This window comes from Oncorhynchus masou, chromosome 19 (genome assembly GCF_036934945.1).
Source record: "Oncorhynchus masou masou isolate Uvic2021 chromosome 19, UVic_Omas_1.1, whole genome shotgun sequence".
In the NCBI taxonomy this organism is placed as follows: Eukaryota; Metazoa; Chordata; class Actinopteri; order Salmoniformes; family Salmonidae; genus Oncorhynchus; species Oncorhynchus masou.
The window spans coordinates 20397601-20425414 of NC_088230.1; the positions used below are offsets into that span (position 1 = coordinate 20397601).

General features: G+C 43.8%; 1 protein-coding gene across 3 annotated transcripts in view; it reads right to left on the minus strand.

Annotated features, from left to right (window-relative positions):
- Positions 1–27814, minus strand: part of LOC135505974 (scavenger receptor class A member 5-like) — a 76467-nt gene that overhangs the window by 18873 nt on the left and 29780 nt on the right. For all 3 annotated transcript variants that reach the window (XM_064925282.1, XM_064925284.1, XM_064925283.1), the window contains exons 4-7: positions 13509–14183; positions 11617–11697; positions 10843–10950; positions 4584–4649 (exon numbers count right to left, since the gene is read on the minus strand). In XM_064925282.1, coding sequence (XP_064781354.1) covers positions 4584–4649; positions 10843–10950; positions 11617–11697; positions 13509–14183 — 930 coding nt within the window. The remainder of the gene's footprint in view (positions 1–4583; positions 4650–10842; positions 10951–11616; positions 11698–13508; positions 14184–27814) is intronic.

Here is a 27814-nt window from a genome sequence, read left to right on the forward strand (position 1 = left end):
TTTTGTCTTGGAGGATTACCTTGTGGATTACCTTGTTCTTGTGGAATTCCTTTTGAGGTTGTGGAGTTACATGTTTTCCTGAAGGACTTCACTTTTTACTTTATTAAATACACCGTCTCAAGTACTGCTGTGTCTGCCTCATCTTCTGGGTTCTGCTGACTATTCGTGGCTCAGTTGGTTAAGTGACTGTTTCTCACTCCGGAGACCCGGGTTCGTAACCGGGTCCTGACAAAAGAAAGGACATTTCTAAGTGACCCGAAACTTTGGAATGGTATTTACAAAAAAAACAACATATGGGGGATTGGAAATTAAGCATTGATAGAAGATAAACTGTGCTGTAGCCTATTGCAGAATAAGGACAATTTAACAATCTTCCATGTCGAGTTTGTCTACTTGGTCAAGCATTTACTCTCTAAGTAATCTCTGATTGAGATCTGTATGTCTGAAAATAAAGACCTCAACATCTCTTGTTAAACCCTTCAGGCTTTCATTGAATACAGTTGAAGTCGAAGTTTAGGTTGGAGTCATTAAAACTCGTTTTTCAACTACTCCACAAATTTCATGTTAACAAACTATAGTTTTGGCAAGTCGGTTAGGACATCTACTTCGCGCATGACACAAGTAATTTTTCCAACAATTGTTGACAGACACAGTGAATTATAAGTTAAATAATCACAATTCCAGTGGGTCAGAAGTTAACATACACTAAGTTGACTGTGCCTTTAAACAGTTTGGAAAATTCCAGAAAATGGATTTAGAAGCTTCTGATAGGCTAATTGACATCATTTGAGTCAAATGGAGGTGTACCTGTGGATGTATTTCAAGGCCGACCTTCAAACTCAGTGCCTCTTGCTTGACATCATGGGAAAATCAAAAGAAATCAGCCAAGACCTCAAATTTTTTTTTTGACCTCCACAAGTCTGGTTCATCCTTGGGAGCACTTTCCAAATGCCTGAAGGTACCACGTTCATCTGTACAAACCATAGTATGCAAGTATAAACACCATGGGACCACACAGCCATCATACCGCTCAGGAAGGAGACGCTTTCTGTCTCTTAGAGATTAACGTACTTTGGTGCGAAAAGTGAAAATCCGTCCCAGAATAACAGCAAAGGACCTTGTGAAGAAGCTGGAGGAAACATGTACAAAAGTATCTATATCCACAGTAAAACGAGCCCGATATCGACTTAACCTGAAAAGCCGCTCAGCAAGGAAGAAGCCACTGCTCCAAAACCTCCATAGAAAAGCCAGACTACGGTTTGCAACTGCACATGGGGACAACGATCTTACTTTCTGGAGAAATGTCCTCTGATCTGATGAAACAAAAATAGAACTGTTTGGCCATAATGACCATCATTATGTTTGGAGTAAAAAGAGGAAGGTTTGCAAGCCGAAGAATACTATTCCAACTGTGAAGCACGGGGGTAGCAGCATCATGTTGTGGGGGTGCTTTGTTGCAGGAGGGACTGGAGCACTTCACAAAATAGAGGGCATCATGAGGGAGGAGAATTATAGGGATATATTGAAGCAACAACTCAAGACATCAGTCAGGAAGTTAAAGCTTGATTGCAAATGGGTCATCCAAATGGACAATGACCCCAAGCACACTTCCAAAGTTGTGGCAAAATGGCTTAAGGACAACAAAGTCAAGGTGTGGAGTGGCCATCACAAAGCCCTGAACTCAATCCTATAGAAAATGTGTGGGCAGAACTGAAAAAGCGTGTGCGAGCAAGGAGGCCTTCAAACCTGACTCAGTTACACCAGCTTTGCCAGGAGCTCTCAACCTATTGGGGGAAGCATGTGGAAGGCTACCTGAAACGTTTGACCCAAGTTAAACAATTTAAAGGCAATGCTACCAAATACTAATTGACTAAACTTCTGACCCACTGGGAATGTGATGAAAGGAATAAAAACGGAAATAAATCATTATCTCTACTATTTAACTGACATTTCACATTCTTTAAATAAAGTGGTGATCCTAACTGACCTAAGACAGGGAATGTTTACCAGGATTAAGTGTCAGGAATTGTGAAGGAGTTTAAATGTATTTGGCTAAGGTGTATGTAAACTTCCGACTTCAACTGTAAATGTGTTTATCAGTTTACTAGTTAGGCAAACACAATCTGTGTTCAACCCCTGGATGGGCCCCTGCCTGTAGTCCTTAAGGGAGTTGCATATGCAAGACCTCACCTCCTAGAGATGACTATCACAGGGACCAGTCTATGAGCTATCGTAACTGCTCTGACATTATCTCCTCTCAGGTCACCTCCGCTGTATGTGTTTGTGCTGGACTGTTTTCTGCCTTGTACAAAGAGGGTTATGTGTGGGCAATGTCGTCATCCTCTTTGTGTGTGTGTGTGTGTGTGTGTGTGTGTGTGTGTGTGTGTGTGTGTGTGTGTGTGTGCGCACGCCCCCCGAGACAGCAGGAGTCCCTTTCCCTCAGCACACACACAGTGGGAGGCTGATCTGAAGGGCCTCCTGTCCCCCATAATGTGAGAGGAGAACAGATTTAGGAAGAATAGGAAGGAGTCGAAGTGCTAGATCTAGCCAGGATGTCATAATACAGGTCCCCTGCACATAAAGCCCAATATTGGAGACCTTGAACCAAATAACTAATGAAAAACACATCTCAGCCAGGTACAGACCTACCTACCATGAGGACAGCATGAGGCTGTGAGGCCTCATGAGGCTGTCATTAGAAATTCAGACAGAAATTTGTTAAGACTTTACTCGAGACATAATCATACATCCAACAGAAAACCTCTTGGCAGAACCTGTTAAAGTCCAGCTAATTGATCAGACGACCGCATAATGAAAGCCAGTACTTCCCCTTTTCTAGCACCATGCTGCTGACATCTCCCTACAGTTTCACAACAAAAATATTTGTTCTAGAAAAAGAGCCAATTGGTTAAGTCCTAAGGGAAAGAGCACTAAAAACCATGCTGTCAATACCTTATAAAAACAGGCACATTGTCAAAAGTGCATTTGGCAGAATGGAAAACTGGCCCACTTTGAAATGCTGTATGTCATCAAAACTGCAATTTTAACTGGAGATTTTTCATCATTAAAATATACTCTGGGAAAAAAAATATATCTAACTTCGTTTTGGCATGAAATGCATATAATCAGGGCATAAACAATAACAGAAGAAAAAGGACGTACAAAACTTCCAAATGCTCTACACCTTCCTCCTTACTCTTAGAGGAGAGGAAGAGAAACTTGATCTTAGAGCAACAGTTTACAACATCTGGCAGGGAACCGATGTTTGGCCCTTTGCAACAACATTTCTGGACTAATGAACTAAGACCATGCTGTGCAGTGTGTGTGTGTGTGTGTGTGTGTGTGTGTGTGTAGGCAGACACTTCAAATGTGGAGACTGAAGCTTGTGGCGGTCCTGCAAAAATGATCTGTCAAAGCCAAGCTTACTCCAGTTTCTTGGGACTCTTGGGATATCATATCTAAGTTTGGTACCCCCATTCTGAGAGGTGTGAAGGTGAAAGGCAGTGCTATGGCAACAATTACAAAGCAAGCATTAAAGCACCTGACATTTTATAGCTTGTCAAGCTAGGGGCTTTAGGTCCAATTGCACCCCCAACCCTCAGTCCCAGCTCTCAGCACCACCCTCAGTCCCAGCTCTCAGTCCCAACCCTCAGCCCCAACCCCCCACCCCCAACTTTCAGCCACAACCCTCATCCTTCTAGGATAATTTGTATTTATTTTTTATTTTACCTTTACTTAACGAGGCAAGTCAGTTAAGAACAAATTCTTATTTACAATGACGACCTCAGTTGGTTAACTGCCTTGTTCAGGGGCAGAACGACATATTTTTACCTTGTCAGCTCGGGGATTCAATCCAGCAACCGTTCAGTTACTGGCCCAATGCTCTAACCCCTAGGCTACCTGCCGCCTCAAAAAACCATGGTTGTCAGTTGTGACATTGTAAACATCAAGCGAGATAGAGGATTAATGACCTAGGGGACTGAGGAGCGTGATCCCCAACTCAAAGAGCCCCACGGGTTCTGAGCTGTGACACACCTTCGTCTCACTACGGGAACCTACACATTGTGACACCACTGCTTCCCACCAACCACCAGCATTCCATGTACAAGTAGAGCAGAGATGTATGCCTGTTGTGATTCGGTCCATAAAATGGTCTATTTTTCTATTTGATCCTTTGGCATCCCTGTTTACAAGTGATGTGTGTGTGCCAGGTGAGAACCTCCACCTACTCATGTAAATGAGTGATGAACACACTAGACTGACACCAGCATGTGACATCAGCTCTGGTGCTAAGTTTTGAAATGTTTTTTGATGGTGCAAACTGCATTCTAAAGCCAAACAGAAAGCTGGCAGGCCTCAAAAGACACTGCACTCCTTCACCCCCTGAACAGCAGTAAACAATAATTGGTAGGTCAGTTAGGGTTCAATTCTGTAACCTACCTGTATTTTACTACAACCTATTACAATAACCAATTTTACGATGCAGCAGTGTTACAGATATGTATGCAGATAACAATGGACCAACATCATTGAGAGGATGATGAGCATCAGCAATCCCATAACTCACTATTCACTGGTCTCACCTGTTTTTTCACCACGGTCACCTCGGTCTCCCTTCTCGCCTTTCAGTCCTCTGTCTCCTCTGTCACCTTGGAAAGGACAGACAGACAACAAAACATTGTGTTACAGCCAGTGGAAACTTCAAGAGACGCACAGATGAATATTTCACTTCCTGTAACTACAAATTCAAACTGGAAATAAGTAAAACGGATGATCCTGTTGAACAAGATCAGTATTATTTTCCTAGAGATCCTTCCCACATGCTATTTCTCTTCTAAATATTGCCCTCTCACTCTGTCATGGTTGACTTTGTGTAGGTGGGCCTGGATTAGTTCTAAAACTAGGCTATGGTTTGAGGTTTCCATATTGCCTTCCTGGAATACTTCTGAGCAGGGCCGCTGAAAAAAAGTGTGGCAATGTGGCATTTGCCATAGCTCTATTAGATCAGGTGTGGTAGTGCCACACCACTTTTGATTTAGTTGAATAAAATATATTGATGCAAAGCGTTAAAAAGAGGGGCAAATTTGCCTCATGATTTGTTGACTTGTGCACAATTACTCTGTCCTTCACATCAGAGTGTTGCTGCAGACTCTGTGTGTCTTGACCAATCAGATTCACGGAAATTGGAGGTCGGGCGGGCCGGGCACAATGCACAAAACTCAAGGTGCGCTCTCCACTTTCCTACGCTTTCTCTGTGTCTCTGTGTAGGAAACCCCCTTCTTTAAAATATAATTCATATGAACAAGGTTGCTGAAGTTTGACAGGGTTATCACCCCCAAGGCCAATAGTTTTTCCAGGAGTTTTTTAAAACCTTGTGACCTGATCAGAAAAACTCTGGTCCAATCATAGCCCGTATTAAACCTTTTTACAACTGATTAATCACGTCATACCATATAAGGTCAGAGTTTTAACTGGTTCGGTTACTAGATCAGGAAAAACTACGGACCCAGATTTTTTTTCCCACCACACCACTCTAGGACCTGTGGTGCCACCTCTACCTTGTGAGACAAGAATACTTGAGAGATTATTTTTTCCCTTGTTTGGGGGAACAAAGCAACTCTAAAATAGTCCACTTCACACCGAGAAGAAAGACAGCTGAACCAACCTCAGGTCTGATTTTAGACATCCCTCAACTCAATTTCCCTTTGGATAACTTACAATCTTGTAACGTGAACTGAAGACCCATAAACTAAATGTAAGCACCTTGTCATTAGACTTAACAATTATAATAACCTCCTTGTGAACTACAGTATCTTGAGCTTTTGCTGAAGTGGACTAGAAAAACAGCACAAAGAAAAATACAGTATAGACAGCAAATACAGTATAGTGAGGTGTATGTTTCCCCAAAAGTGAACATGAACACATATGTCCTTGATTCTCTGTGATCCGACATCCATGGTTGTGGACTATTGTTTTGTTTGTTGCTCTGCGCTCGTCGTCTGAGGCAACTCATCTGTCTGTCTGTGGGTTGTATGCCATATTATGAAAGACAAAAAGGAGTCAGAGCAAAAGACAACATCAATTTAACGATTAAAGGATTTTATGAGAAAAAAAAAAAATCGCTGGGGTTGAGAGGCTGAAAGCACAGTCGTCCTGCAGCTCCTCTTTCAGAGTGAGCAGAGAGACCTTTTATGGCGTCTTTCTGGCTTCACTACTTGAAGCCAGTTAACAGGCTTAGAAATGTTTTTAAAAGAAGATCCACCTTGGATACATTTGTGTCCTGAAGAGGGCATCTGATGAGGATCTGAGTGTGGGTGCAGGGACATTCTGGAGCCTGGCAGTTTCATTTGAAAGTCGTGATTGTTACAAGTGTGCTAGCACCATACATTTAATTTATTGTCTGGACTTGAGAGAGGCTGTGGAAAATGAAGTAATCAGTCAACTTCAATCTTTAATTCCACTAAATTAAGATTTGTTGTATTTTGATATGTACCAGAAGTTTATGTCCATGATTATAGAGGACACCACACAATAAAGCAAAAATGACCATTATGGTACTGTCAACTTTTTTTGTAGAATATTCATAAAAATAACAAACTCTGGATATGCCTTTGATGGAATATTAAAATTCCTACCACTCAGTTCTGCGGGAACATCTCTCCGTAACTACAAGTTTTAAACCACAAGGTGTGGTTATGAGCTGTTACTGTAATAAAGTGACTATTACCCCACGTTTAATTCCTGTATTTTCAGATCCAAAATCACAGGAAAGTGTCCAATGGCAGTGCCACCCAAACAGAACCACCAATTGTCTGTCGGGTATTGCTCTGAGCTGACCACATCCTCATAGTAATGTGTGCGGTGGTCAGGAAATGTTAGACACTTACTCTGGTTCAAACACCCAATGCCAAACTCAGCTCTAACTCACAGAAAAACATGCATAAAGAAAGGCCTACTTTAACAGGCCACACAACATCTCTCCCTTTTCCACAAGGGTGCTTTTACAAGCTTTACTAAAAGGCTAAGTGCCTTTGTTATTTTATTTCGTATTTATCTAACCCCGTGTTATGTGTGTTGTAGTCACAGTGAGTCAGTCTAACAGGGCTAGGAGGACAGGGCAGATAGAGAGTGCAGAGCACCCACATCCAATCGTAATGTTATTGGATCACAGGGGTTTGAGCCTCCAGCACCGGACAGTTCAGCCAAACTAAACTGATCCAGCTGTTTGGTTTGCATAGAGAAATAAAATAAGTCCATTGTGGATAGTCAAATCCATGACCAATACAATAAGGCACTGTGTCTCAAATCATGTGTGAGAGGAGTATCTGATTACAAAACAAGTTCTGATTCCCAACACACAAGGTGACGAAGGATGAAAAAGCTTCCTAGAAGCAAGGTTGGACTCGCCCTGAGACATGGCTGTAGACTCCTATGATGTCTAGGCACCATCAGCGTCTACAGCCAAGTCTCAGGGCTAAGGTTGGACCAACTAAAAACCGGACATGGCTTTCCTCCATTATTATGGTGTAGACATTAGGAGACATTTCTGTCTGCAAGGTTTTAGGTTGGCGGTTCAGCTGATAAGGAAGGTCTGCTTTGGGTTAGGATGGGGAGGCAGAGGGCATGAAGATATACAGTACCAGTCAAAAGTTTGGACACACCTACTCATTCAAGGGTTCTTCTTTATTTTTACCACTTATTCTTTACTATTACTCTACATTGTAGAGTGAATACATCATAACTATGAAATAACACATTTGGAATCATGTCGTAACCAAACAAAGTGTTAAGCAAATCAAAATATATTTTATATTTCAGATTCTTCAAAGTAGCCACCCTTTGTAGTCACCTGGAATGCATTTCAATTAACAGGTGTGCCTTGCTAAAAGTACATTTGTAGAATTTATTTCCTTCTTAATGCGTTTGAGCCAATCAGTTGTGTTGTAACAAGGTAGGGTTGGTATACAGAAGATAGACCTATTTGGTAAAAAACCAAGTCCATATTATGGCAAGAACATCTCAAATAAGCAAATTGACTGTCATTTCTATGTGGAAAATGTCAAGAACTTTGAAAGTTTCTTTAAGTGTCGTCGCAAAAAACATCAAACGCTATGATGAAACTGGCTCTCATGAGGACCATAACAGGAAAGGAAGACCCAGATCTGCTGCAGAGGATACAGTGCCTTGCGAAAGTATTCTGCCCCCTTGAACTTTGCGACCTTTTGCCACATTTCAGGCTTCAAACATAAAGATATAAAACTGTATTTTTTTGTGAAGCATCAACAACAAGTGGGACACAATCATGAAGTGGAACAACATTTATTGGATATTTCAAACTTTTTTAACAAATCAAAAACTGAAAAATTGGGCATGCAAAATTATTCAGCCCCTTTACTTTCAGTGTAGCAAACTCTCTCCAGAAGTTCAGTGAGGATCTCTGAATGTTCCAATGTTGACCTAAATGACTAATGATGATAAATACAATCCACCTGTGTGTAATCAAGTCTCCGTATAAATGCACCTGCACTGTGATAGTCTCAGAGGTCCGTTAAAAGCGCAGAGAGCATCATGAAGAACAAGGAACACACCAGGCAGGTCCGAGATACTGTTGTGAAGAAGTTTAAAGCCGGATTTGGATACAGAAATATTTCCCAAGCTTTAAACATCCCAAGGAGCACTGTGCAAGCGATAATATTGAAATGGAAGGAGTATCACAGACCACTGCAAATCTAGCCGTCCCTCTAAACTTTCAGCTCATACAAGGAGAAGACTGATCAGAGATGCAGCCAAGAGGCCCATGATCACTCTGGATGAACTGCAGAGATCTACAGCTGAGGTGGGAGACTCTGTCCATAGGACAACAATCAGTCGTATATTGCACAAATCTGGCCTTTATGGAAGAGTGACAAGAAGAAAGCCATTTCTTAAAGATATCCATAAAAAGTGTCATTTGAGGTTTGCCACAAGCCTCCTAGGAGACACACACCAAACATGTGTAAGAAGGTGCTCTGGTCAGATGAAACCAAAATTGAACTTTTTGGCAACAATGCAAAACTTTATGTTTGGCGTAAAAGCAACACAGCTCATAACCCTGAACACACCATACCCACTGTCAAACATGGTGGCAGCATCATGGTTTGGGCCTGCTTTTCTTCAGCAGGGACATGGAAGATGGTTAAAATTGATGGGAAGATGGATGGAGCCAAATACAGGACCATTCTGGAAGAAAACCTGATGGAGTCTGCAAAAGACCTGAGACTGGGACGGAGATGTGTCTTCCAACAAGACAATGATCCAAAACATAAAGCAAAATCTACAATGGAATGGTTAAAAAATAAACATATCCAGGTGTTAGAATGGCCAAGTCAAAGTCCAGACCTGAATCCAATCGAGAATCTGTGGAAAGAACTGAAAACTGCTGTTCACAAATGCTCTCCATCCAACCTCACTGAGCTCGAGCTGTTTTGCAAGGAGGAATGGGAAAAAATGTCAGTCTCTCGATGTGCAAAACTGATAGAGACATACCCCAAGCGACTTACAGCTGTAATCGCAGCAAAAGGTGGCGCTACAAAGTATTAACTTAAGGGGGCTGAATAATTTTGCACGCCCATTTTTTCAGTTTTTGATTTGTTAAAAAAGTTTGAAATATCCAATAAATGTCGTTCCACTTCATGATTGTGTCCCACTTGTTGATTCTTCACAAAAAAATAGTTTTATATCTTTGTTTGAAGCCTGAAATGTGGCAAAAGGTCGCAAAGTTCAAGTGGGCAGAATACTTTCGCAAGGCACTGTAAGTTCATTAGAGTTACCAGCCTCAACTGCACCTCAGATTGCAGCCCAAATAAGTAACAGACACATCTCAACATCAACTGTTCAGAGGAGACTGAATCAGGCCTTCATGGTCGAATTGCTGCAAAGAAACCACTACTAAAGGACACCAACTAGAAGAAGAAACTTTCCTGGTCCAAGAAACACAAGCAATGTACATTAGACCAGTGGAAATCTGTCCTCTAATGAGTCCAAATTTGAGATGTCTTTGTGAGATGCCCACTAGGTGAAGGGATGATCTCTGCATGTGTGGATCCCACCATGAAGCATGGATGAGAAGGTGTGATGGTGTGGGGGTGCTTTGGTGGTGACACTGTGATTCATTTCAAATTCAAGGCACACTTAACCAGCATGGCTACTCAAAACACAACTCCAGGCCGTGTAAGGGCTATTTAACCAAGAAGGAGAGTGATGGAATGCTGCATCGGATGATCTGGCCTCCACAATCACCCGACCTCAAACCAATTGAGATGGTTTGGGATGAGTTGGACCGCAGAGTGAAGGAAAAGCAGCCAACAAGACTTAGCATTTGTGGGAACTCCTTCAAGACTGTTGGAAAAGCATTCCAGGCTACTACCTCATGACGCTGGTTGAGAGAATGCCAAGAGAGTGCAAAGATGTCATTAAGGCAAAGGGTGGCTACTTTGAAGAATCTCAAATATATTTTAATTTGTTTAACACTTTTTTGGTTTCTACATGATTCCATATGTGTTATTTCATAGTTGAGGTCTTCACTATTATTCTACAATGTAGAAAATAGTAAAAATAAAGAAAAACCCTTGAATGAGTAGGTGTGTCCAAACTTTTGACTGTTACTGTAGTAAATCAGATGGAATAGACCCTGAGCCTCCATTGCCCCATCTGAAGCCTGAGCTTAAGAGAGAGCATGCCATCACAGAAGGATAAGGGAGATAGATGTAACCATTGACAGCAGGTTCAAAGAGGCAGCGAGGAACAGATGTTAGTTTAACTGATGGCTCTACAGCTGTCAGACAGTACTAATATCAGACATACCTTTGGGCCCTTCGGGTCCCATATCCCCTTTCTCCCCCTGTAGGCCGTCAGGGCCGCTTGGGCCCTTTAGTCCCCTTGGACCCTGGATGCCCTTTTCTCCTGTAAAACCTGCCGGGAGTACATAAACAAAGCATTGGATTTATTTTCCCAATTATTTTTAAACAGGATATCTGAAATGCGTTTCAAAGAATGCAAACAGCCTATCTTATACGAATCTTTGGGTAAGATGGTCTGCTTGCATGCCATAATAACATTTTCCAATGTTCTTTCTTTATTCACCATTTAATTATGTAATGAAAGACTATCTCAAAGAATGCCCCTGCTACATTTCACAGGATGCTTTGAGCCCAGTTGGCTGTCATTAGGTTTCTAGTAGACAGAGTGGACTTATGGATTTGGAACCATAGAGGGTCGTGTTCACAAGGTAACCCCTGATGAATCAATAATTGACGATAGTCGCTGCATTACTAACAAGGTATACTATAGTAACCAACTCTTTCATAAGTAGGATAGTGGACTGACTGATAGTTTGAATGTGGTAGGAGGAGTGTTCTGGGTGGCTATAACAAATTAACATGTTCCATGCTCCTAAAGGGAGGATTGCTTTCAGCATTCTTCTTGGAAATATGTCTGAGGGTTGAGGCTACATAATCCGTGACCTGGGCCAATTACAGTAAGATACGTTTCGATGACATGGTTGAAAAATGGTTGAAGAATGTCATGTATGTTGAAAGCTAGAATAGGACAAATGACAGTACTGTACAGTGTACGGACCTCTCATCCCTATGAGGCCTGCCACACCAGAGGCCCCAAGTGGCCCAACATCGCCCTTCTCACCTTTTGGTCCTGGAGGCCCTGTGGAAAACAACCTCATTAAAGCATTGAGTTGATCCCGACATAACAAACTGATGAAGATACTGTAATATGAAGACAATATGATTACTGAAGTTGTGTAATCCCATAAATTGCCAGTTTCCTCTTGGTATATCATTCATGTTTCACCACACCCTCAGACTAAAGCAGAGGAGCTCAAGGCAGAATCTGAGTCTGTAACATGGTTCACGGACATCATCCAACAATTGTTTTTACTTGGATCCAGTTAATTGACATCAGATTTGTTTGTAGAATCAGCTTGGCCACAACGGAAACGTTTCCCAAGGTACACCACAATGGAACCACAATTGAAAAGTTAGACATTAGTCTTGTTTTGTCCGACTGACATTTTCAAAGTAGCCTTTCAAATCATAATGTGAGCTGCTTCTTACATCCTAAGATACTGTCCTGGCATAAAGTAGTGGCTCATGACAAGTCAGGGTTGAAAGTTCACTTGGAAGTCTTATCACACTGGAGGGTCTGAAGGGAAAACCACTCCACTTAATTGGTGTTGACTGGCTTGTTTTAGTAGTAGGACCAATGATATCACTCATTACTTCTTAATAGTCTTCTATTAATTAAATTAAGAATGCTCAAGAGAAACAAACATACTCCATGAGGGTCAACCAGCGAACCACTGTCACATAAAGAGCTGTCCGTTAAACACCAATATGTGGTGCTGTGTCATGGATCAGCAATTCTGAATCGGAGTAGGTTGGACAAAAAACACACGTTGGTAATTCCCTATTTGCATGTCAAGGGAAAACACCTGCAATGCAATCAGTTTTGAGACATTTGGTATCAACTTGATAGATAGATTATTTAAACCATTGGCTTTCTGATGAAGCTGTGATGCTTTAAAAAAGCAAACATGTTTAGGCTATTTAAAGTGGCTGATATTGTTTTTACACTAAGGATAACCATTTATCAAATGATCCATTAAAATAACATTCAAGTTTCCTTATTTTGTTTCACCACTGGTGAATGAAATTAGCGCTAGATCAATGTTTAAATTATGACAATTACATTTCCATGAGAATGAAGGCAATAGACACAGTGATCCTCCCAGCCAGAAGACACTTCACTAAAACAGCAAACATGTCACTCCTGAGGTCATTCCTGTTAATTAAGTGGCTGTGTGATGATTATAAATGTTTCCATGCTCACACTCTCCTCAGACCAACACATCAGTTTCTTGATCCACCTCTCAACTTTGCTTAAATGTATGTGTTTTTTTCCCTTCTCATTTGTTCACCACTGCCTAATTGGAAGGTATGCATGAAACATAAGCTAAAGGCATTGGGATGGAGGGATGGAGTGATGAAGGGAGGGAGAGGAGGCAGGCCAGAAATGCCAATTACCACGACAAGGTGTGGAGCTTTCCTGGCTAAACCAATGATTAATGACAAGCAAATGGGATGTGCAGTGGAACAAATGACAGGGCTGATTTCCTTGGTTTTGGAGGCTTCTAAATGTAACCCACAATTGTTTCCAGCCTAAATAAAACACTGTCCCATTCACATATAATCAGAATCTGATTGATATTGTAAGTCTTATTTGGCATGGATTCACATCATTGAATTCTGTCTAATTCCTGCTAACATTACACCATGACATACTTATTTGGCATTTATTTAACCAGGAAAGTCATTGAGTATGATAGCAAGTCTCAATACAACATCAACATCTTCATCTCACATAGTCCTTAACCATTGCTTAAGGAGCTCAGGAATCATAGGGAGATTAATCATGACAAACTTCATTCTAGCCAGTGATCAGTGATGGGCCGTTACCTTCTAGGGAGGTGATGTTCTTGAGGATATTGGAGTGCTCCCAGTCCTTGAGCCTCAGGTCCTCTGTGATGGTGCTGAGGATCTCTACCTCATTCTTCAGTGTCTCTTCCATGTGCACTTGTGTCTCCCTCATGTACCGTGCATCCTGGCTTGCATTGCTGATCTGCACCTGCAGGTCCTGGATCTTTAGGTGATGGACGCTGATGTCGCTGGTGAACGTGTGGTTGACTGAGCCGATTGTCCAGCCAACCTCTTCCAGCCTATCCTTGAGCTGGTTCACCTGGTCTGCTGTGCTCCTCAGCAGGAGGTCGTGGTTGTGCAGCGAGACCGAGGCATGGGCCAGCTGGTTGCTGAGCCCACTCACGTTCCTCTGGGTGGAGCGGTTCAGGACGGATACACGGTCCCCCAGCTGCTCCATGGTGTTGTCTGTCGACTGGCAGTGGCCTTGCAGATCCCTGATATCCCTCTCCAGGCCGCTCACTGCCCGGCCCAGCTGCTTTAAGGACTCACTGTGATTCTGGAACAGGCTCTCCAGCTTCCAGATGTTCTCCAGGAGGTCTGCCTGAGAGGAGATGTCACCCAGGGACTGCTGGAGCTCCCGAGAGCGGTCCCCCATACGGGTCATGTTCTCCATCAGTGCCTCCTGCTTCTCTGAGGACATCTGGGACCTGGACACTGAGGAGGACACATGGAAGAGAGGAGAAATACAAGAGGCTCAATTATACATCTCCTACATCTCCATAGCAGATAGAATATGCTACAGATCAACAACACTTACTACAGAAAATGGCTCCTGAACATTTATCAATGCAATCCACCGCATTGGATCACTTAATTGTCACTGGGATGATGATTAATAACACTCGAGTTGTATACTACAGTATTACTATTAAAACAGCAAGATAGTGTCGTGGTCTCTTTTATACCTTTGGCAATGACTGTTTGTTGTTAATGTCTTTGGAAAGGACAGAGAAGTGATCTATTTTAAACAACCTCTATAACAAGGCTTTTAAGGTTTATGTTCTGTTGGAGTGAAGTTCCTTGGTAACAGTGCAGTCAGCCAGAGAGATATTTTGAAACTAAATCCTCTCAGCTCTGCAATGACGACATCCTCTCTTATACGTTCGAGAAAAAAGTGATGTTGCTCAATCTGAGAAAAAGAGAATGTTGGGGAAATGGAAGGAAATGGCCAATTCCCAGCGCACATGTTCAGAATCCCTCTCATCCCTCTCCATGGCTATTAAACAATTGTTGCCTATGTGTGTGTTGTGGACCAGAACTAATTTAATTATTTCAATATGAGGGAAATGTTTCCTACATGGTTGCACAAAGAGACTTTACATTTACTTCTCATTTTACATTGTTCAGAAAGTTAATGAGCTGAAAACCAAAATAAGCTGGCACTCAACTACAGAGACTTTCTCATTCCAAAATGACAGTCTATCTTACAGTATGTTATTTCCACACGTAGATAAGCCTAATTGTTATTAAGCAGGAATTCTCGGACGGCGAATTCGGCTCTAATGTGGTTTGAAGAGTAACGTGGCAACGTGCCAAAAAGCACAAAACCAAAACAGATGGATTTGTTACCCAGACGGATAAATTAAGAAGAGATGTGGGATTCTGGACTGGGGTGAATATAGAGTAGGTGAAGGTCTGCCCTCCTTTAGCATTCAATCCCTCATTCTTGGAGGAACCGAACTCACTGTGGCTCTTCACATGACCTTGACCTGTCCCTGCTCTACCAGGACAGTAACAAGAACTCACAATATAACACAGAGGACTCGGGATCTCACACAAGATAACACAGCAATTCCCGAAGGATATCTAATGTATGAATTTCAAAATCGCCCATGCAACATTTACCCTTGCACTAGAGCCAAACAAAATTGCAAACGGGTGTGGTGACCAGTAAACTGGACTGCTCATCGACACAGCCAGCAGGCGATGTCAACAACCCCATTCCTCCACTGGACTACTTACCATGAAGACGGGAGAGTCTGTAAAATATATGGAGAGTCAATGTGTAAAACATCCCTGTGAGGGTGTGGTGGCGGACCTGTTATTCCCAGAGGCCTCACTGTCCGGGTGCATCATGTGGTTTTACAGGATGTTACTGTGCAAGACCATCTCTAGAACCAGGTGGTCGTCAGCTGTTTGCTCTCAAACTAGTTAAAGAGGAGAGGAGGCTGAAAAATACAGACCACGCTCCTCTCCTTTTCCTGTTATTGGATTTCACATCCCCACACCCAATGCATGTTCCTGATTACCAACCGTAGCTTTTGATTCTTAAACAAGCCTTTTAATAAAATAGTTCATGTTCTGTGGCTGTCCTAGGAGTTCAGTATGCAGGGACTCTTCACCTAGTGGAAGTGTGTTATTGTCAATAAGAACTGATGTCCTCTCCCACAAAAAAAAAAACTACACTGTACTATAGAATACTATAGTACTTACGATAGAATGTGGGTAGTAAACTGCAGTATACTGTAGAGTCCTATACTCCTCACTGTAGTGTCCCTAGATCATTTAGCACTTACTTTAGAATTTAGATTTTGTAGTGTACTGGAGAATACTATACTACACACTCTAGTGTTGTCACGATACCAGAATTTTGACTTCGATATGATACCAGGTTTAGTATCATGATACTCGATACCATCACTATACTCAATACCAAAATGATACCACAACAACAAAAAGATGGCGTCTTAACCAAAGTCACAGAATGGCACTTGATCCAGACAAATAAACTCAGCAACTGTTCAATTTTTGGGTATCTTTTGAGTTTAATATCCTTACGTTTGAAAATGTATGTCCATTTTTTGACACAAACATGTATTCAATTGTACAATCAATTTGACTTTGTTTCTATTCCTCTAACTACAAAACAACATAATGAACTTGGTCAAATCAAATTGTAGGCATATCATTGGAAGATTGACCATAAGAGACTACATTTGCCAGGTGTCCGCCCGGTGTCCTCCGTCGAAATTGGTGCGTCATCTTCAACTGCACGCCTTTTTCCAAGCGATTCACCGGAGAAAGGAGACTAACGAACGATATATCAATGAAGAGATATGTGAAAAACACATTGAGGATTGATTCTAAACAGCGTTTGCCGTGTTTCAGTCGATATTATGGAGTTAATTTGGAAAACAGTTTGCCGTTTTGATGACTGAATTTGTTTTTTTTTGGTACCCAAACGTGATGTACAAAACGGAGCGATTTCTCCTACACAAAGAATCTTTCAGGAAAAACTGAACATTTGCTATGTAACTGAGAGTCTCCTCATTGAAAACATCTGAAGTTCTTCAAAGGTAAATGATTTTATTTGAATCCTTTTCTGGTTTTTGTGCAAATGTTGCCCGCTAAATGCTACGCTAAATGCTACGCTAAATGCTACGCTAGCTATCAATACTCTTACACAAATGCTTGTTTTGCAATGGTTCAAAAGCATATTTTGAAAATCTGAGATGACAGTGTTGTTAACACAAGTCTAAGCTTGAGAGCAAATATATTTATTTTTAATTTCATTTGCGATTTTCAAAAATAGTTAACGTTACGTTATGCTAATGAACTTGAGGCTATAACTGGATACAGGTTTTTTTCATAGCCAAACGTGAACAAAACAGAGCGATTTGTCCTACACAAATAATATTTTTTTGAAAAACTGAACATTTGCTATCTAACTGAGAGTCTCCTCATTGAAAACATCTGAAGTTCTTCAAAGGTAAATGATTTTATTTGAATGATTTTCTTGTTTTTGTGAAAATGTTGCTGGCTGAATTCTAGGCTTATAGCTATGCTAGCTATCAACATTCTTACACAAATGCTTGTTTAGTTATGGTTGAAAAGCATATTTTGAAAATCTGAGATGACAGTGTTGTTAACACAAGTCTAAGCTTGAGAGCAAATATATTTATTTTTCATTTCATTTGCGATTTTCATGAATAGTTAACGTTGCGTTATGCTAATGAGCTTGAGGCTATAAATAGAATCCCGGATCCGGGATTGCTCGACGCAAGAAGTTAATAAACTTTGCTTGTTCTTTATATATGCCTCTGTGCTGTTTCCCTTTAATGGGCCTAGAACGTGTCTAACGTTTAGATGTTACAATTGTTGTCCGGTCCATTGCATTGCTCAGAACTATTGAACCAACTCAATAGGTGGCTTTTCATGAACCTGCGAGTCTTATGTTCTGGTTGTGGTTTTCCCCTCATTAAACAGTAAGTGGTGTAGTCTAGTAGTTGTGCCATTTTAGCCAACCCTAGACTGCAGGTTACTACAGCATACTACAGTCATGTCCACAAAAATACTACAGTATACTACATTTATGCCTGTAATAACTTTAGTGTGAATACTATAGTATACTAGTCATGTCTGCAAATACACTACAGCGAATACTACAGTAAAGTCTGAAATATTACAGTGAATACTATGGCATACTAAAGTCATGTCCACAGAGACGTTACAGTGAATACTACATTCATGTCCACAAAAACACTACTGAATACTATAGAATACTACAGTCATGTCTGCAAAAACACTACAGTAAATACTACAGTATGTAAATATAATACTATTACAGTATTTAGACCATAGTATACTATAGTACTTTTTCATTTTGTCTTGTACAAGAATAATATCAATACCTCAATAAAGAACCATACCTATTTCAGCTACATACCTACTCTGCCAGTGGATATACTATAAATCTAAAACCAAAACATACCCACCATAACTCGTTAGGGCCCTATGACCAAATGACCTGGAACTAACAATAATATAAACACAATGATTGGCTTGATAAAGTTAACTAGTCCCTGGAGAACCATGAGTCTGGGGCAACTAGAGCTGTAGGGGGAGGGGAGAGGGTGGGGGGTGTGCATAGCTAATTATCCATGACCGTCCTGTTTTAAGCATGGTCATCAGGGTTGTCATGCAGCCCAAAAAACTGAGGCGGCACAAAGTACATTAGGATGGCTGGGGGTGGTCCGGAGGGGGGCTAGGAAGTTGGAGAATTCTGCATTTTTCCAACACCTGAAATCTACCCATAATCACAATGTAAAATTTCTGGGCATATCTAAGCATACCTCTTGAGCTGTCTATATCCTCCTGACTGGAGATTATTTTTTTAATGAAACAATATATGCTTCTCTGTATCTCTGCTAAAGTCTCAGTAAAAGAATGAAAGGAATGTGAGTCTTATTCAGTAAGTTATTGCTTGCTTTTCTAAAATCTACCAAACTTGGCAGTAGGCATGCCAGCTAAGCTAGATAGACAAGCTAGCTACTCTAACTTGATTGATAACCTGAAATGGCTTCTTGGTAGCTAGTAATGAGGTTGGGAGATTTTAACCTATCTGGGCTAGCTAAAGTCAACTTCAAAAAATTGATAGATGGGTAGCAGTATTACAGAGCAACAACAAAATGGTATTAATATATACATTGTGGCAAAGAAGGGGGTCGAGTGATAAATGGCAGATATGTGAGAGCAGAACTAATAAATGGGCTCTGCCCGATCACTAAAATGGCCACCCCGATCAGAACTACACATCACAAAATGGCCGACCGCCAAAACTACAAGTCCCAGAAGCAAGGGGAACCTTCAGAAGGTGGAGCCGACCCACAGATAAAGGGTCAAGAAAAACCAGGAAGGGAGAAGGAGAGGGCTGGAAGGATCTATGAACCGTAGAGAAAGAGACAATAGATATTGACTGGATTTACTGTGTATGAGCTGGACTGTTTTGGACTTCTGTTGGCGTTTGGACCTGGACCTACCAAGAACCACGATTTGTGTACCGAACCCTGCTATCCTTGACCTTGCCTATGGCCTGGGTGGACCAGGACGGAGAAACAAACACACAGGTACTGTCCTGTTCGAAAGAACTCTCATTCTGGGGTGATTTGGTGACAGTTTCACACTTAATTTGTGACAAACGCTCATAACCTTGAAGAGGTTTGCCACAACATGTATATATACTGCATATATAGTATATACACTGAACAAAAATATAAACGCAATATGCAACAATTTCCGAGATTTTACTGAGTTACAGTTCATATAAGGAAATAAAGAACTGAAACACGCTGTTATACACGTCAATCCAGTGCATCCCAAATATGCTCAATCGGTGACATGTCTGGTGAGTATCCAGGCCATGGAAGAACTGGGACATTTTCAGCTTCCAGGAATTGTGTACAGATCCTTGCGACATGGGGCTGTGCATTATCGTGCCATAAACGCTGTCTGCCCTGGCCACTCCCCTGGCCAGTCCTGGCAATAGGACCGCAGAAACCTACCCACATCCTGGTTTACTCTCTTCACCTGCCCATTTCTCTCGGGGTGAAACACTAAAGTAAGACTGATCGAGACCCCCAGACGTTCCATGAACGCCTTCCAGACCCTAGACGTGAACTGGGGACCCCTATCATACACTATATCCTCTGGCACCCCGTAGTGCCGGAAGATGTGTGTAAACAAGGCCTCTGCAGTCTGTAGGGCCATAGGGAGACCGGGCAGAGGGAGGAGACGACAGGACTTAGAGAAACAATCCACAACGACCAGGATCGCAGTGTTAACCTGTGAGAGTGGAAATCAGTCAGAAAATCCACCGACAGGTGCGACCAAGGCCGCTGTGGAACGGGTAAGGGGTGTAGCTTACCTTTGGTAGGTGCCTAAGAGCCTTATACTGGGCACACACCGAGCAGGAAGAAACATAAACCCTCACGTCCTTAGCCAAGGTAGGCCACCAGTACCTTCCGCTCAAACAGTGCACTGTCCGACCGATCCCAGGATGACCAGAGGAGGGTGACGTGTGGGCCCAATAGATCAACCGGTCGCGAACAGCAGGCGGGACGTACAGATGCCCAGTGGGACATTGGATGGGAGCGGGCTCTGCACATAACGCCGGCTCAATGTCCATGTCCAGCTCCCACACTACCGGCGCCACCAGGCAGGAGGCGGGGAGTATGGGAGTGGGATCCATGGGCCGCTCCTCTGTCATACAGCCGGGACAATGCGTCTGCCTTAATGTTCTGGGAGCCTGGTCTGTAGGAAAGGGTAAACACAAAACGGGTGAAAAACATGGCCCACCTTGCCTGGCGAGGGTTCAGTCTTCTTGCTGCCCGGATGTACTCCAGATTGCGGTGGTCAGTCAAGATGAGAAAGGGGTGTCTAGCCCCCTCAAGCCAATGTCTCCATGCCTTCAAGGCTTTGACAGCCAACAGCTCCCGGTCCCCCACTACATAGTTTCGTTCCGCTGGGTTGAGCTTCTTCAAGAAGAAGGCACAGGGGCGGAGCTTCGGTGGCGTACCTGAGCGCTGAGAGAGCACAGCTCCTATCCCAGCCTCGGACGCGTCCACCTCCACTATGAACGCCAAAGAGGGAGCCGGATGGGCCAGCACGGATGAGCCAAGGTTAATCTTGAAACTCTGGGGGCAGTATTTCATTTTCGGATAAAAAACATTCCCGTTTTAAACGGGATATTTTGTCACGACAATATGCTCGACCTATGCATATAATTGACAGCTTTGGATAGAAAACACTCTGACGTTTCCAAAACTGCAAAGATATTGTCTGTGAGTGCAACAGAACTGATGTTACAGGCGAAACCCAGATAAAAATTCAATCAAGAGGTGCCCTATATTTTGAAAGCGCTGCATGCCAATGACTTCTTATATGGCTGTGAATGGGCTATGAATGAGCTTACGCTTTCTACATATTCCCCAAGGTGTCTACAGCATTGTGACGTCTTTTTACGCATTTAATGTTGAAGAATAGCCGTAAGGGACCACATTGAGCAAGTGGTAACATGATGGCTCCCGCAGAAAATCTTGTGTAAAGTACAGAAGTAGCCATTTTTCCAATCGCTTCTAATGAGAAATCAATTGTCCCGGTGGATATATTATCGAATAGATTAAAAAAATATATATATATTTTTTTTAATTGGACCTTTATTTAACCAGGCAAGTCTGTTAAAAACAAATTCTTATTTTCAATGACTGCCTAGGAACAGTGGGTTAACTGCCTGTTCAGGGGCAGAACGACAGATTAGTACCTTGTCAGCTCGGGGATTTGCACTTGCAACCTTCCGGTTCCTAGTCAAGCTCTGACCACTAGGCTACCCCTGCCGCCCCTGAAAATCTGAGATATGAAAAACACCTTTAGGATTGATTCTAAACAACATGCCATGTTTCTGTCGATATTATGGAGCTAATTTGGAAAATAGTTTGGCTTTGTAGTGACCGCATTTTCCGGACGATTTCTCAGCCAAACGTGAAGAACAAACAGAGCTATTTCTCCGACAAAAATAATCTTTTTGGAAAAAAGGAACATTTGCTATCTAACTGGGAGTCTCCTGAATGAAAACATCTGAAGTTCTTCAAAGGTAAATGATTTAATTTGATTGCTTTTCTTATTTTCGTGAAAATGTTGCCTGCTGCTAGCAGAGCATAATGCTATGCTAGGCTATGATAAACTTACACAAATGCTTGTCTAGTGTTGGCTGTAAAGCATATTTTGAAAATCTGAGAGGACAGTGTGATTAACCAAAAGGCTAAGCTGTGTCTCAATATATTACATTTGTGATTCTCATGAATAGGAAGAGTTTCTAGGGATATTTATGTCCGCTGCGTTATGCTAGTTAGTTTGAGGCAATGATTACGCTCTCGGATCCGGGTTTGAGAGTCGCAAGAAGTTTAACAGAGCCCTCAGGTGACTAAAGGCCCTGTCCGCCTCAGCTGACCACTGCTAGCGTACCGGGCCCCCCTTCAGCATTGAGGTAATGGGAGCCGCTACCCGATGCCAGATAAACCTCCGGTAGTAGTTGGCAAACCCTAAGAACATCTGCACCTCCTTTAAAGTGTTGGGAGTCGGCCAATTACGCATGGCTGAAATGCGGTCACTCTCCATCTCTACCCCTGAGGTGGAAATGCGATACCCTAGGAGGGAGACAGACTGTTGAAAGAATAGGCACTTCTCAGCCTTGATGTACAGGTCAATGCTCCAACAGGCGACCAAGCACACTGCGCACCAGGGACACATTCTCGGCGTGTGTAGCGGAGTATATCAAAATGTCATCAATATACACCACCACACCCTGGCCGTGCAGGTCCCTGAACATCTCGTCTACAAAGGCTTGGAAGACTGATGGCGCATTCATCAACCCATACGGCATGACAAGGTACTCATAGTTCCCTGAGGTGGTACTGAAAGCCGTCTTCCACTCGTCTCCCTCCCGGATATACACCAGGTTGTAAGCGATCCTGAGATCTAGTTTGGTGAAGAAGCTCACGCCGTGCATTGACTCAATCGCCATGGCTATGAGTAGTAGCGGGTAACTATACCTCACAGTGATCTGATTCAGACCCCGATAGTCAATACACTGGCGCAAACCTCCATCCTTATTCAAAAAAAAGAAACTCGAGGAGACGGGTGAAGTGGAGGACCGAATGTACCCCTGACGCAGGGATTCGGAGACATGTCTCCATAGCCACCGCTTGTGATGGGATACACGTGACTCCTGGGAAGTGCAGCATCTACCAGGAGATCTATCGCACAATGGCCACGTGGATGAGTCGGTAATTGAGTCACCTTCTTTTTAGAGAATGCGAGAGCCAAATCGGCATATTCAGGGGGAATGCGCACGGTGGAGACCTGGTCTGGACTCTCCACCGTAGTAGCACCAACGGAAACCCCTAAACACCTGAGCACTCTCACCTGAGCATTTTTTATTAATGTTTCATTCACTTACCTCCGAGCCTTTCACCCAAAAGAAACTTACCCTGCCCATGTGTATATATTATTATTACTATTATTGTCTCATTCACTTTTTTATTTTTTAAATCTGTACTATTGGAGCGCAGAGCATAAAAATTTCACTGTACTTTAATTGTTAAAAGGATCCTGTCTTTCAAAGATAATTCGTAAAAATTCAAATAACTTCACAGATCTTCATTGTAAAAAGTTTAAACACTGGTTTCCCACGCTTGTTCAATGAACCATAAACAATTAATGAACATGCACCTGTGGAATGGTCGTTAAGACACTAACAGCTTACAGACTGTAGGCAATTAAGGTCACAGTTATGAAAACGTAGGACACTGAAGAGGCCTTTCTACTGACTCTGAAAAACACCAAAAGAAAGATGCCCAGGGTCCCTGCTCATCTGCGTGAACGTGCCTTAGGCATGCTGCAAGGAGCCATGAGGACTGCAGATGTGGCCAGGGCAATAAATTGCAATGTCCGAACAGTGAGACACCTAAGTCAGAGCTACAGGGAGACAGGACGGACAGCTGATCATCCTTGCAGTGGCAGACCATGTGTAACAACACCTGCACAGGATCGGTACAGCCGAAAATCACAGCTGCGGGACAGGTACAGGATGGCCACAACAACTGCCTGAGTTACACCAGGAATGCACAATCTCTCCATCAGTGCAGAGACTGTTCGCAACAGGCTGAGAGAGGCTGGACTGTGGGCTTGCAGGCCTGTTGTAAGGCAGGTCCTCACATCACCGGCAACAACGTTGCCTATGGGCACAAACCGACCATAGCTGGACCAGACAGGACTGGCAAAAAGTGCTCTTCACTGACGAGTTGCGGTTTTGTGGAAGGAAGTTTATCGTGGAAGGACCACCAAGGCCTGTACTCTGGAGTGGGATCAATTTGGAGGTAGAGGGTCCCTCATGGTCTGGAGCGGTTCTGTTAAGGCAAGGGCTGATTTCAAGGTTTTACTGCTAACCTACAAAGCATTACATGGGCTTGCTCCTACCTATCTCTCCGATGTGGTCCTGCCGTACATACCTACACGTACGCTACGGTAACAAGACGCAGGCCTCCTAACTGTCCCTAGAATTTCTAAGCAAACAGTGGAGGCAGGGCTTTCTCCTTTAGAGCTCAATTTTTATGGAGTGGTCTGCCTATTCATGTGAGAGATGCAGACTCGGTCTCAACCTTTAAGTCTTTACTGAAGACTCATCTTTTCAGTGGGTCATATGATTGAGTGGAGTCTGGCCCAGGAGTGTGAAGGTGAAAGGAAAGGCTCTGGAGCAACAAACCACCCTTGCTGTCTCTGCCTGGCCGGTTCCCCTCTCTCTATTGGGATTCTCTGCCTCTAACCCTATTACAGGGGCTGAGTCACTGGCTTACTGGCGCTCTTCCATGCCGTCCCTAGGAGGGGTGCGTCACTTGAGTGGGTTGAGTCACTGACGATCTTCCTGTCTGGGTTGGCGCCCTCCCTTGGGTTGTGCCGTGGCAGAGATCTTTGTGGGCTATACTCTGCCTTGTCTCAGGATGGTACGTTGGTGGTTGAAGATATCCCTCTAGTGATGTGGGGGCTGTGCTTTGGCAAAGTGGGTGGGGTTGTCATGTCTTGTTATGTCTGTTCCTGTCCTTTCTCTTCACTCTGTCTCTCTCTGCTGGTCTTTTTAGGTTACCTTCTCTGTCTCTCATTCTTCAGCTGTTCTACATCTCCCCTAACTAGCTCATTCACTCTTTCACACCTGTTCTCTCTTCCCCCTCTGATTAGGTCTCTATTTCTCTCTCTGTTCCTGCTACTTTCAGTGTCTGATTCTTGTTTGTGTTTTTGATGCCAGAAGCAAGCTGTCGTCTCGTTTGCTTCCACCTTGTCCTATCCTGTCGGAGTCTGCCTGGCAGGTGCATCCTGCACTATACTACGTTCTTTTTGTTCCATTGTCAACGTTGGAAGAGGATTTATGCCATTCCTGTTTTTCATTAAAGAACTCTGTTTTCTGTTAAAACCGCTTTTGGGTCTTCACTCAAGTACATAACAGAAGAATCAGACCAAGAATGGACCCAGCGGCTCCGGACCCTTTTCACTCCGCCGTCGAGATCCAGGGAGCGATGCTAGGCAGACACGAGGAGGAATTGTCTGCTGCTCGACATGCCGTTGAGACCCTGGCCGTCCAAGTCTCCGACCTCACAAGACAGGTTCACCAACTCCACCTCGATCCACCGCCCACTTCCAGGGTTTCCGAGTCTCCGGAGCCCAGGATCAACAACCCGCCCTGTTACTCTGGGGAGCCCACTGAGTGCCGCTCATTCCTCACTCAGTGTGATGTGGTGTTCTCTCTCCAGCCCAACACTTACTCCAGGAGCGCAGCCCGCATCGCCTACGTCATTTCTCTCCTTACCGGACGGGCGCGTGAGTGGGGCACGGCAATCTGGGAGGCGAGGGCTGAGTGTATTAACCAGTTTCAGGACTTTAAGGAGGAGATGATACGGGTTTTGACCGTTCTGTTTTTGGGGAGGAGGCTTCCAGGGCCCTGTCTTCCCTATGTCAGGGGAATCGATCCATAACGGATTATTCTATTGAGTTTCGCACTCTCGCTGCCTCTAGTGACTGGAACGAGCCGGCTTTGCTCGCTCGTTTTCTGGAGGGTCTCCTCGTCGAGGTTAAGGATGAGATCCTCTCCCGGGAGGTTCCTTCCAGTCTGGACTCCTTAATAGCCCTCGCTATTCGCATAGAGCGACGGTTTGATCTTCGTCGCCGAGCTCGTGGAAAGGAGCTCGCGTTCTCCGTTGCTCCCCTCCACATCACTGCCACCTGCCGCATCACTGCCACCCTCCTCCGCCGGCTCAGATGCTGAGCCTATGCAGCTGGGGGTATCCACATCTCGGCCAAGGAGAAGGAACGGAGAATCACCAATCGCCTCTGTCTCTACTGCGGCTCCGCTGGTCATTTTGTCACCTCATGTCCAGTAAAAGCCAGAGCTCATCAGTAAAAGGAGGGCTACTGGTGAGCGCAACTACTCAGGCCTCTCCTTCTGGATCACGCACTACCTTTCCGGTCCATCTCCGCTGGCCCGGTTCATCTGCTTCCTGCAGTGCCTTGATAGACTCTGGGGCGGAGGGCTGTTTTATGGACGAGACCTGGGCTCGGGAACATGACATTCCTCTCAGACAGTTAGGGAGCCCACGGCCTTGTTCGCTTTAGATGGTAGTTCTCTCCCCAAGATTCAGCGTGAGACGCTGCCTTTAACCCTCACTGTCTCTGGTAATCATAGCGAAACCATTTCTTTTTTAATTTTTCGTTCACCTTTTACACCTGTTGTTTTGGGTCATCCCTGGCTAGTGCGCCATAACCCTTCTATTAATTGGTCTAGTAATACTATCCTATCCTGGAATGTTTCTTGTCATGTGACCTGTTTAATGTCTGCTATCCCTCCTGTTTCCTCTGTCTCTTCTTCACAGGAGGAGCCTGGCGATTTGACAGGGGTGCCGGAGGAGTATCACGATCTGCACGGTGTTCAGTCGTTCCAAGGCCACTTCTCCCTCCACACCGGTCGTATGACTGTAGTATTGATCTCCTTCCGGGAACTACTCCCCCGGGGTAGATTATACTCTCTGTCGGCTCCCGAACGTAAGGCTCTCGAGGATTATTTGTCGGTTTCGCTCGACGCCGGTACCATAGTCTCCTCCTCCTCTCCCGCCGGAGCGGGGTTTTTTTTTGTTCAGAAGAAGGACGGGTCCCTGCGCCCATGCGTGGATTATCGAGGGCTGAATGACATAACAGTTAAGAATCGTTATCCGCTTCCTCTTATGTCTTCAGCCTTCGAGATCCTGCAGGGAGCCAGGTTTTTCACCAAATTGGACCTTCGTAACGCCTACCATCTCGTGCGCATCAGGGAGGGGGACGAGTGGAAGACGGCGTTTAACACTCCGTTAGGGCACTTTGAATACCGGGTTCTTCCTTTCGGCCTCGTTAACGCTCCAGCTGTCTTTCAGGCACTAGTTAACGACGTCCTGAGAGACATGCTGAACATTTTTGTTTTCGTTTACATGGACGATATCCTGATTTTTTCACCGTCTCTCTCGATTCATGTTCAGCACGTGCGACGCGTCCTCCAGCGCCTTTTGGAGAACTGTCTTTATGTGAAGGCTGAGAAGTGCACTTTTCATGCCGCCTCTGTCCCTTTTCTCGGTTCCGTTATTTCCGCTGAGGGCATTAAGATGGATCCCGCTAAGGTCCAGGCTGTCATTGATTGGCCCGTTCCTAAGTCACGCGTCGAGCTGCAGCGCTTTCTGGGCTTCGCTAATTTCTATCGTCGTTTCATCCGTAATTTCGGTCAGGTGGCAGCTCACCTCACAGCCCTTACTTCTGTTAAGACGTGCTTTAAGTGGTCCGTTTCCGCCCAGGGAGCTTTTGATCTTCTTAAGAATCGTTTTACATCCGCACCTATTCTTGTTACACCTGACATCTCTAGTCAGTTTGTTGTTGAGGTTGACGCGTCAGAGGTGGGCGTGGGAGCCATTCTTTCTCAGCGCTCTCTCTCTGACGGCAAG